General features: G+C 42.7%; 1 protein-coding gene across 1 annotated transcript; it reads left to right on the top strand.

Moving 5' to 3' along the window:
• The first annotated feature begins 1968 nt into the window (after positions 1-1968).
• On the top strand, positions 1969-9530 carry LOC109688391 (acyl-coenzyme A thioesterase 6-like). The gene is made up of 3 exons (XM_020166726.2): positions 1969-2602; positions 5029-5231; positions 6727-9530. The coding sequence occupies exons 1-3, from the start codon at positions 2083-2085 to the stop codon at positions 7330-7332; spliced, it is 1329 nt and encodes a 442-aa protein (XP_020022315.2). The 5' UTR covers positions 1969-2082; the 3' UTR covers positions 7333-9530.
• Positions 9531-12343: the final 2813 nt, after the last annotated feature.

The raw sequence follows: 12343 nt of genomic DNA, 5'->3' as shown, positions 1-12343 counted from the left end.
CACTGAGGGTATACTTCCTCTGTCTCTGCTTCCCAACCACCATTAGATAAGGAGCTTTGCTCCACCAAGCCCTTCGGACAGCACATTCTTCCTCAACACAGCCAAGAAACAATGAAGCCAGAGACCTTGACCTGAAACCTCTGAACCTGTGAGCCAAAACAAGTCTTTCCTCCTTTGAAATGGTTTCTCTAGGCATTTGTCACAGCAATGAAAAGTGTGACTACCACAGTGCTCCTGTTATGTCAGCTTTCCTTCTACACCACCATGTGCTTGTCATGAAGACACCATGAGGAGTCTTCATTCTCCAGATGAGGATACCCAGTCCTAAGCAAGCTCCTGTTATGGTCAATGTTGAGCTGGACTCAGCACCCCAAATCCTGTTCTTCCTGAACTAACGTGCTCTCCCTGAATCTGTGGTTCTTCATTTAATTTGGTCCATCAATTTCTGCCAGTTGTCCACTCACCCAGGAAATGCACACTGTGGTGTAAACATTTATCCACATTGTGCTGTGTCAATTCACATACATGAATTCCCTAAGGCCTATCCAGTAGCCCCAGCCACAGGAAAAGGAAATTGCTCTTCTTTCACCCTTATAAACTTGTAATAGAGTTCCTGGATTTGGTCATGATAAGTGCACACACTTCAAGGATCCATGTATTAAAGATCCCTAAAAGAGCCAGGTGCCAGTGACTCATACCTGTAATCCTAGCTACTTGGGAAGCTGGGATCAGAGGATTACTCTTCAAGGCCTGACCAGCCAAATAGTTCATGAGACCCTATCTCACAAATCATCAGAGCAAAGTGCACTGGAGATGTGGCTCAAGTGTAGAGCAACTGCTTTGCAATCCTGAATCCCTGAGTTCAAACCCCAGTCCCACCAAAACAAAGACAAACACCAAATGCAAAACCTAAAAGAGTAGATCTGGAATGTGTTTAGCCCTGGCCTCGATGCAGTACTTTGGTTTTGGTGGAGGTATATGAAGGGCAAACAGTCTCAAACTACTTACTACCACTTTCTCTGCTACCAATATAGGTGTCATTTGCTCTTCTCTCTTCCTCCTTCTTTTTCTTTCCTCTCTTCAGTGAGCCTTGCATACTCTTCCAGCCAAGAATAAATTGGGTGGTCAAGACACTTCATGCAGTCTCACTGCCTAACTTGCTAGGGTCATGGAGGACGCTGGTCATCAGGAATAAAAAGCAGAGCAGCAGAGATCTGGGGTCCATTAATGATCGAGTCATGTAGACCATGCAAATATGAATTCCTCTTTAAATTGTTTAGAGTAGGAAGAGATAATAAAAGGTCCAATTAGGTTGCCTTAGTCAGGTTGGCATGTGAGAGGAAGAAAACTACATCCTCTTGCCAGGCATGATGATTCATGCCTGTAATCCTAGCACTGAAGGTGCTGAGATAGGAGGATCCAGAGTTTGAAGCCAGTCTGGGCTGCAGAAGGGGACCCGTTCTCTCAAAACAAAAACAAACCTAAGAAACGCTATATACTACTACAGAGATGGTTAGAAAAAACAAAGAGTGACATTGATATTTGTTTTAAAGGAGGGTTTTCATGTCTTTTTCCTGAACTTCAAGTGATAAAAATTCATAGTAAAATTGGACAATGGAGAAAATTATTCAGTAGAAAATGAATGCCATAAAATTCCATTATGTAGAAGCCAGTGCTCTTAATATTTTAATATTTTGTTTTCCTCTGGGCTTTGTGTCCTGTATATGTGTATGAATATACAGTCTGGTTTGAAAATCAGTCTGGTTTGAAAAAAATTACGTGATCTCAGGCACTCTAGTATAGTAGACAAAATGGCTGAACATTAAAGTTATACTTTATTAAAGATTAAAACAAAAAACCGTACTGACCCCATAGCGTGTTGGACTTTGGTTTGGCCTCATTCACTTCTGGTGGCCTCGCTAACAAGTCCACAGCTTCCACTCCCACAGTAGGGAGTGGTTAGAGGCAGATATTCTTCATCTGGCCAGGCCGGGTCCAGCCACACTGCCAGGACCTCCAGCCGCCCCTGCGCCCTGTCACCTGACAACAGCCGGGCTCCGCTCGCCAGTCCCGGCGAGGTCCATGGGTCTGAAACTCTCGCGCACCCTCTGGGTCGATTCGGCCACGGAGCACTCGGGGTCCGGCATGGCCCCCACGCTGACTGTGGAGCCCGCGGGCCGCTGCTGCTGGGACGAGCCCGTGCGCATCGCCGTGCGCGGCCTGGCCCCCGAGCAGCCCGTCACGCTGCGCGCGTCCCTGCGCGACGAGAAGGGCGCGCGCTTCCGGGCCCACGCGCGCTACCGCGCAGACGCCGCCGGCCACCTCGACCTGGCGCGCGCGCCCGCGCTGGGCGGCAGCTTCGCGGGGCTCGAGCCCATGGGGCTCCTCTGGGCCCTGGAGCCCGACAGGCCGTTCTGGCGCCTGGTCAAGCGGGACGTGCAGACGCCCTTCGTCGTGGAGCTGGAGGTGCTGGACGGCCACGAGCCCGACGGCGGGCGGCTGCTGGCCCGGGCGGAGCACGAGCGCCACTTCATGTCGCCAGGGGTGCGGCGGGTGCCGGTGCGCGCGGGCCGGGTGCGGGCCACGCTCTTCCTGCCGCCAGGTGAGCCAGCGCTGCCCAGCGCCTGTCCTTGGGCCACGGAGTTGTGTAGGTTCCTTGCCAGACTTGAGAACCACGTGATCGTAACCCTTGCGCTCTTCCTGCACCCCAAAGCCTGTTGTGTTCTCAGTGGAAGTGTTTCTTCAAGTTACGTGGCACTCTGGAGTCACTCAATCCCCTAAATTTAGCTAGAGTGCTTTCAACATACTTATTGAGATCCACGACGTATTGCCACATCGGTTGATTTTGTGAGGAGAGGGTGTGGTTTTGTTTGCTTGTGGTACTGGGGTTTGAACTCGGGCCTTGCTAGGCAGGCGATCTTCATTTGAGCCTCCCACTGGCCCTTTTTTGCTTTAGTTATTTTTTAGAGAAGGTCTCACATTTTTCTCTGCTTGGCCTCAGTCCATCTGCTCAGATTATTGATTGGAGTGGGGGCTCTCTAACTTTTTGGGGGCCTGCCTCTAACGGCCATAATTCTGATCTCCATCTCCCAATTAGATGGGATTAAAGTTAGGAGTCACTGTGCTCTGCCCACGTGGGTGTGTTTTGAATGTGGATATTGTTAATAACTTCTGCCAGTGTGCAAGAGTAACTTTGGCCTCCTTTTACATCGGACTTCCAAAGAGGCTTAAATCTACAAATACAGACAGGGTCCCTTAATCATTAAAAAAGACACACAAAATTCCCTGACAGTCCTCTGCCCCCTTCATAAACATTGTGTTACTGGTTCTCAACCTGGAGTGATTTTTGCCTCCTCTGGGGGGGTGGGGAGGTATATTTGGCAATATATGGAGACATTTTTGGTTGTCACAATGGAAGGCGGAGGTGCTATTGGCATCTAGCATGTTGAAGCCGGAGATACTGCTAAACATCCCATAATGCATAGGACGATCCCCAGAATAAAGAATATCTTGCTCAAAATGGCTATAGTGCTGAGGTTGAAAAATCCCAGTCTAAGTAAAAACAGGTATAAATCATTGGGAAATGGGCCTCTTCCCCACGCTTTCTAACCATATTCCCTACTTAAGCCCCTAGATATAGCAGTGCTAGAATCACAGCAGTGCACAGAACTCCTAAACTGAATTAGTGATTTTTCTACAAAATGAGGATGTGTGCCTTATTTTCACAGCACTTTCTCCTAACCTCACCTTGTGGCTGCTCATTACACTGTGAACTCTTGGGATTGAAATTGGGTCTTACCCATTTTTGTATTTCTGTATTCCTAGAGACTTTCACAGGAATATGATAGGCACTCAATGTGTTCAAACCCCAGTACAGTCATGTGGTAACATGACTGATTCAGTAAGACTGTTCTCAAGGCTTTCATTTAAAGCAAACAAACACCACCACCAACAAAACCTCTCTTACCACCTAGTTGTGGTATCTGATATTCCAATGAAGTTAATCTTGTTTTACTATTTCTCTGTCTCCTACATGGCCCATTTAAAATTTATTGGGATGCAATAGCTAAATCAAATCTTAAGTGGGCTTCATTGTATTTATAGTCTAATAGAGGATGCTGGCAATTATCCTTGCACCTACAATATACCATGTCAGGAGTTATGACAGGAAGGTACAGGCCCAGTGTGCTGTTGGGAACACATCAAAGGCTAGCTAACCCAACTCAGCCTTGGGGGGATCTGGAAAGACTTTCAGGAAAGGAGAACTAAATTTAGGTTTGAAGACTAAGGAGTCAATCATCTCAAAAAAGGGAGGGAGAGAAAATACTGTAAGTATATACCAATATTCAGGGGCCAAAAAAACTTGGCACTCTTAATTTTTTTGGTGGTACTAGGGTTTGAACTTAGGTCCTCATGCTTGCCAAGGCAGGTGCTCTACTGCTTGAGCCACTGCACAAGCCCCCTGCTTTGTATATTTAGTGAAGATGTTCTTTAAGGCTGAAACACAGTATAACAAGGTGGGGAGTACATTCTAGTAATCCCCTGATTATATAGAACACTTTATGGCTTATAAAGCATTCTGAAATAGTTACTGTTTTTTGAGAAAAATGAGAAAGAAAAGTTGGTGGAAAATGTACATCTTATATATTGCTTCTAACTTTATTTGTTTATATTCTTTATATTATTGTTTATGAAAATATGTGACAAATTCAGGAGAAAATAAGGCATTTTCTTTGTGTTAAACACAAACAGAAATGAAAAAAAGAAAAAAAAAAAAAGGGAGTTCTGTTTCACCAACCTCTCCATCCCCCAGTCTTCCTGACTTCAAAACTTGCTGATTGCCAAAATCTCAAGTCCAGAATGCTTTCTTTCTATTCTTTTCTTTCTTTCTTTCTTTTTTTAAAGAGGGAAGGATTTCTTTTGCTTAACAGTTTCAGAGGTTACAGTCACAGTCAGCTGGCTCCATTGTTTAAACCCAGGATGTCTTTTGAGAGGCTGAAGCCTTTTGTGATTTGTGGTGTTCCACAGGCGAAGAGTGCTTCCCCGGGATCATTGATATGTTTGGGACTGGTGGTGGCCTTTGTGAATACAGAGCCAGCCTCCTGGCTGGACATGGTTTTGCTGTACTTGCTTTGGCTTACTTCAGATTTGAAGACCTCCCTGAGAATTTAGGTGATGTGAGCCTGGAGTACTTTGAAGAAGCTGTGGACTTTCTGCTGCAGCATCCAAAGGTGAGTTCCAGTGTTCACCTGAATACAGAGAAAGAGGGTACTGCAGACACAGAGCTGGATCCAAAAGCCTAGCAGGACACTGAGGGTTAGAAACATGCGGGAGACATAAGGGCTCCCCAAAAGTTACTAGGATTATCATTTTCATTCCCACCCCTCTCTCCCATCTCTTAAGACTTGACTGTTTTGTTCTTTTTGCAACTGTTTACCATAATTTAAAGAACACTGGGCTAAGGCAGTACTAACCTTGAGTTCTGGTTTTATATCTACCACATAGTGGCCTTATCGTCCTGAATAAGGCAGTTGACCTCTCTAAGTTCAATTTTTCTCATTTATAATGTTAGTATAAATGTGTAGTAGGAACTGTTTGACATAGAGAGACATTTTTGAGGCAATTGGTGACATTTAAATAGAAACAAACAGTATATTTGATATATTAAGAACTCATTACTAGGGAGGAGGTGGGGCGGGGGGAGAAATGACCCAAGCATTGTATGCACATATGAATAATAAAACAATAAAAATTTAAAAAAAAAGAACTCATTACAAATATTGTTAAGTGTGATAAATAGTATTTTGCTTTTATAAAGAAAATCTTTATTTGATAGCAGAAAAATAATGAAAATATTTTGGTATGATTATAAATGGAATGATACAAACTTAGCAGAGCTGCTAAAATCTAGATGACCTTGAACTGTGACAGTTGATCTATTTAGGGGAGATAAGGTCCTGGAAAGACAACAGACCAATATATACTACAAGTTATGTCCTTAAACTCTGGAAAGGGGGGCTTACTCCTCGGTCCTTTGTCTTAGATTACCATCTTTGGCCCTCCTCACTTTCTTAAGGAGTCTGAGTTGCCAAGGGAATGTGTCCACCAGGAGCCTGTGTGCTCTCTACTATGACCTTGGGGTCTGGAACCATAGAGGTCTCTACCTAACAGCTATATGATCGTGCTTCCATGCCCTGAGTCTCTTCTCTGGGTCCATTACTGTGTATTCACCTAGACCTTACACATGTAGGCTGGGGGTCCATAAACATGTGAGAGAGACCCCTCAAGGTGCATGAAGAGCCAGGATGGGAAGAGAAGGAGGGGGTGCTCAGATACAGGGTCCGGGGTCAGTGCCTGCCTCTTCTCTATGACACATCCCAATACAGAATTCCAATGAATTCTAAGATTTTAAATTTTATCCTGACCTTATAAACTTTTATGGTGGTATATTTATCAATGTAGAAAAAAATAATATATTTAACAGTTTGGTCATTTGATTTAGGGCGTAAGGACCTCTGTGCAGCCTAGTCTTCATAAATATTAGGAGATGGCCTGTATACTAGGAAATCCATTGGTTTGCTTATTAGAAGATGTATTTCAGCTTTGTAGATTGTCATATAAGGAAGGGAGGCTAGTTATATTTGAGAAAGCTATGCAGAGAATGTATAAGCACTGTTTTTGTCCTCCACCTATGAATTCTAAACTTGTTCTCCCTCTCCTTATCAGGTGAAAGGCCCTAGCATTGGGCTTCTTGGTTTCTCCAAAGGAGGTGACCTATGTCTCTCAATGGCTTCTTTCTTGAAGAACATCACGGCCACTGTACTTATCAATTCCTGTGTGACCAACACAATAGTTCCACTGCATTATAAGGATATGATTATTCCTAATCTTGACACTGACCCAAGGAAACTAAAAATTACTGAGTCAGGCCTTTTGAGTTTTGTGGATATTTGGAAGAACCCACTGGAGGAACCCAACAACCAAAGTCTTATTCCACTGGAGAAGGCCCAGGGGCCTTTCCTGTTTATTGTTGGCATGGATGATCATAACTGGAAGAGTGAATTCTATGCTCAGATAGCCTCTAAACGGTTACAAGCCCATGGGAAAGACAGACCCCAGATAATCTACTATCCAGACACTGGTCATTATATTGACCCACCTTATTTTCCTCCCTCTAGAGTTGCTGTGCATGCACTGTTGGATAAAGCAGTATTCTATGGAGGTGAGCCAAAGGCTCACTCAAGAGCACAGGTGGATGCCTGGCAACAAATTCAAACTTTCTTCCAGAAACATCTCAATGGTAAAAAATGTGTGAAGCAAAGCAAAATATAACATTGAAATCATACACCAAAAAGCCTTCATTAAAATCTTGATCATACAACTTCTGCTGGCTTTCCCAAAAGCACCTAGGAAGCTTTTTGTAGCATAGCAAACATCTCAGTTTCCTTGTCAGGTCCTACTGGACTCTTAGTCTTTGCAACCCTCCTTCCTTCTGTAGGACCAGTCTTAACCTTAGGCAAAAGAAATGTAACAAGTGCTCAGCCTGCTCTTAGTTGCTGGCCTAACTTCAACTTCTGTCCCAGTTGTGAGGACTGAGCTACTGTATTATTCATAAGTCGCACAACCCCTTCAGGCCCTAACCAATCTGGTCTGAGCCTTGGGACCTGCCCACTAGAGTCCCTTACCTCAGTGTTGCCAGCACATATTCCTGAAATTTGCTCAAGACTTGACCCTGAACCTTAGGCTGAAGGTTGAGGCCATTGTGCCTGTTGATATACTTCCTGTATGTTTACCATCTGCCTGAATTCCCAGTCACTTTGTGGTACTTTCCTGTCTGGAAGAACACCTTGATGCCAAGATTTTCAGGACTACACCCTGTGAGTCAGGGCCTTCATATTTGGATGGCATGCTATACCTTCGGAATCAGACTTTCTCCCAGAACCATTTTCTTCTATTATTTTCCAACTGTGAAGGGCTGGAACGAATCTGCTTCAGCCTATAGCAGTTGAAGCACTGTCTGGAGCTTTAAGATACCAGAGCATAAGAAGTTTTCCCAAGACCTCAGGGCAAAACCCACTGGACACATACAAAATCTTTCACTAAAATGAGTCTATCCAAACAAATGCCTATTAGATCCTAACTAATGAAAAGAAAGGTTTCTTAGAGGTAACTTAATTTGAGCACGTTGTTAAAACTTTTGAATATGGGCATTCACTATATAGTATAATATTCTATGATGTGAATTCTGGGCACCTCACCTTTCATGCCCAGATGGACCTGCTACTCTAGAGATGTTCCTAGGATGGAAGACCGAACTAGTTATATACAATTTACAACATTAACAAAATAAAAGCAAAGCTTAGAAATCTATTTATCCCAAAGATTGCCATACTAAGAACCATTAAGCAATATAAAAGATAGTATCCTAAAGGATGCATCTACAGTAGACATAAATCACAGGCTCCACTAGTTACTGACTATGTAATTATCTTAAATTTTTCACAGCTCTAGACCTCCATTTCCTCAATCTATAAAGTGGGTACATAAAAGTAAGTTTTTCTTTGGGCTGTTGTGCTTAAATTAATCCCTGTAATCCCTGAGTGTCTTTTAACTATGAAATATTAGCTATTCTTTTTTCAGATGAGGAAATTGAAACCCAGAATGGTTAAGAAATACACCTGGTTGTGGGGAGAGCCAAGTCAGCCCAACTCCACGTGCCAAGGGCTTCCTTGACCATTTGGCTGTATTGTCTTCAAGCCTGAGAAAACCCGTTCTTAGAATGCAGAGCTGCCTTGTGTAGGCTGTTGGAAAGTGAGTGTAAGTTATGGTCACATGATGGAGGCTCCATAAGCCACATTGGAGAGTTTAGATGTGAAATGATTTAAAAAAAAAATAAGAACCCATTTTTAACACAATGATTTTTTTTTTGGCAGTACTGAGGTTTGAACTCAGGACCTCGCATTGGTTAGGCAGGCACTCTACCACTTGAGCCACTATGCCAGCCCCCTTAACATAATGATTTTTTTTAAAGGGCTGTCAATTCTCCTTGAAGACTGATTGGCTCAAAGCCCTTGAAGCCTAGAGGAATTCAAACAGAGATACTTTTAAAAAGGAAAACAACAAATACAAAATCAGAAAATATAACCATGTTGAGAATAGAATGATGGTTATCAGAGACTGGAGAGAGTAGGGAGGAGGGGGATAGGAAAGGGTCAGTCTGTGAGTACTAAGTTATACTTAGGAGTAAGAAGTATATGCTATTTATTGCACAGTAGAGTGACTGTATAATAATAATGAACTATATATTTCAAAAAACTAAAAGGATTTTGAATACCTCTACCGTAAAGATATGATGAATGTTTGAGGAGATAGTTGTTTAACCAGTTTATATGTTACAGAACATATGCATGTATTGAAACATCACATGATACCCAATAAATATATACAATCTATATGTTTTTAGGTGTCAGTGAAATTTAATTTAAATTTTAAATAATAAAATATAAACAAAGTCAGCCCATTGTTCTGCTTTCTTTTGCAAACCTAACACACCTAAGTGCTCTTTTGTTGAGGGGAGAAAGGGAAGTACACAATTTTGAAAGCAAATGCATGCTTTTGCCAAACACTGGTCATTTAAAAATGTTTGTGCAAACCTGTTACACTGAAAACACAAAGACTTCTTAATTCTCCCAAAGTATCACAACTGACCTATGAATTCGTTTTAAAGGATCTTTAAACCCTGGGAAGATGAAAGTTTGCAGAAGTCCTTGTGTGTTTCCAGGTGTTAATGTGCACATTGGCACAAAATCCAATATTCATGGCTAAAGTAATTTTGATCTCTGCTTCCAGAGATCAAAATTACTTGTATTATTTATCTAAAATGGTAGTCAACCGTATCTATATGTGGCTAAAGGAACAAAAAGAGAAGGACTTTAACAAGTACTTTTCAAAGAAAACAGGGTTCTTGGATGGCTTTATACCAGAAACTCCAGGTACAATGGCCATATGCTTTCAGTGGCAAATAGATTCAGAAATCAGGATGTATGGCAATTATAATTTTATTTATCATAACCAAAAATTTGGTCCCTGAACTCAGTGTCAATTTCACAGATAATGAGAGCAGAGTTTTGGAGAAAAGGAAGTTAAGGGGTTTTTGCCAAGTAAAGGAGGAGGACAACGACCTCAGTCTCAAAGCTGCTGTCCTGCCTCTTAGAGAAAATGTCCAGCTTTGAAGGGGGTGCTCAGGACCTTTGTACCGGGGTTCATGACAGAGTGCATGTCCCAAGAGCAGATGGCAGCCTGCTTGTTTCTTCTTATGTCCTAGTTTTACTGATGCCACACTGAACACAACACCTCTGTGTGTCTTATTCGATGGAGATTTACTCCTGGAGTCAGAAAGAGATGGGGGAGGGGAATTTTGTAGTTTGAAAGAGTGTTAAGCTTGGGCTTGGGAGTGGGGAGAGAAGAAGAGGAAAAAGAAGGAAAAGGAAGGGACGAAGGAGGGGAGGGAAAGAAGGAAGAGGAGGAGAAGAATGATGGAGGGGAGAGGAAGGGGGAAAGGGAAGGGAGGAGGAGGAGGAAGAGAAGGAAGAGGAAGGAGAAGAGGAAGAAGAAAGAGGAGGAGGAGGAGTCATTTTTGATTTCTGAACAAGCACACAGTAAACTGACCAGCAAGCCAGCTACAACCAAAAGTTTTTAATTTTTTTTGTAGTTCTGTTACATTATAGGTAAATTAAATATTTGAAAATAGGACTGTTTCTCCAAAATGCAAGATTTATATATGTACCCCTCTTCCTTGACAAGCAGTTTAATGGAATGTGTTTGCCTGGGTTGATTAACCTCATTTTACATATGTGTTTTAATTAAGATAGAATTCTAAATAGAAAGCAAATTTTTAAATTATATATATCAACACATTCCTCACTGTAAAAGACTCAAGTAATACTGATAAAATGTCCTCTTAACTTATACCCAATTTTAGTCTTCTCCCAAGGGTAATTACTGTTACCAACTTGAAGTATACCCTTCCAGAACCATTTTTATGCATACACATAAAATTTTGTATGAATGGGGAAATAGGTCTTTATTTTGTAGGTTCAATGCCTTTTCTCAAAAAGACTAAAAGTCATGTACTGTAGCATTTCTCTGCATACAAAACTATACATTGTTAATACTTGGGCCAGGCCACAGGACAGTAGAGTTTATTTCTTCCGGCTATATATCTGTAGCTCAACTTTCTCAATGAAAAAGCAAAGTTTGTATGATCCCATTCTTCTCCATCCCTACTAGTTTTAGGACTTTATGGCATTCAAGTCCCAGGGCTTTCTGTGTCCTAGTTTCTGTTCTCATACCCTACCATTTTATGTCTCAATTCAGTGTGTCATTTGAAACATTTAAACTTTAACCGCTGACAGTCTTTCTGGGACAAAGATTGTTTCAAGTAAGGACATGAATTTGGCAGGGGCCTAGCACACCTGGCTTCCTTCAAGCAAATATAAGGAATTTAAATTTGCCCTCTAGTGGCTAGCGAGAACTATTAAAGAAGGCCACTGGCTGACATTTTCTGTCAGAAATCATTGATTTTCTTTCTTTTCATTGAGGAGTAGGTTTGGGATCAAATGCTGACTCTTTCATGTGGTTATACCACAGGCCTTCCTCAGTCACACCTTTCAGTGCCTTGCTAAGTGGCTCCCCAAGGAGCCACCCAGGTCCTATCATGTGGCCAGCAGGACTCACCCAACCCCAAGTGGCCCTCCTCCTGAGCACTGACCCTCCAGCATTGCCCTTGGCCATGGTCAAAGCTGTCATAGTCACAGCACCATGTGGCAGGCAACTGGGCTGCACTCTGACTCTCTGGGGGCCTGTCCAGCTCCAGAGTTCAATGTCCACATTGTCCTTTTTCTCTCAAATGTTGCAATCATGACCATCAGACCCAAGATCAGGTTGATGGATAAACTCCTGGATATAAAAGTGGAGGCCTTAGGCCTCAAGGCTGGCTGATCCTGCTGGCATTAGCCCTTAGTGAGGCTGAAACCCAAATTTTAGGCCCCAGTCCCAATTCCAGGGGTTCCACATGTCAGGTCTGACAACTCTACCCAGCAAACAAAATAAAGACACCAGTAAGGGCGAAAAACAGAGAAAAAGAGTTGGCACATCCCTCAGGAAGAAGCACTTCAGCCCCTCTTCAAGGTACAGACATGAGCTTTTAATTTAAATAGAAAAAAGAACTGGGGTGGGGGAGAGAGGTATGCCTAATTACTAAACAGTCCCCATGGCAGGTGTGTTCTGGTGGATCATTGTGTCAGTCCTGGTTCTGGGAGGGGTTCCAGAGCAATTTATCACT

The sequence above is a fragment of the Castor canadensis genome, chromosome 3, assembly GCF_047511655.1.
Source record: "Castor canadensis chromosome 3, mCasCan1.hap1v2, whole genome shotgun sequence".
NCBI classification, from domain to species: domain Eukaryota; kingdom Metazoa; phylum Chordata; class Mammalia; order Rodentia; family Castoridae; genus Castor; species Castor canadensis.
The sequence above is the reverse complement of the archived record's forward strand: the minus strand, read 5'-3'. Positions and strand labels throughout refer to the sequence as shown.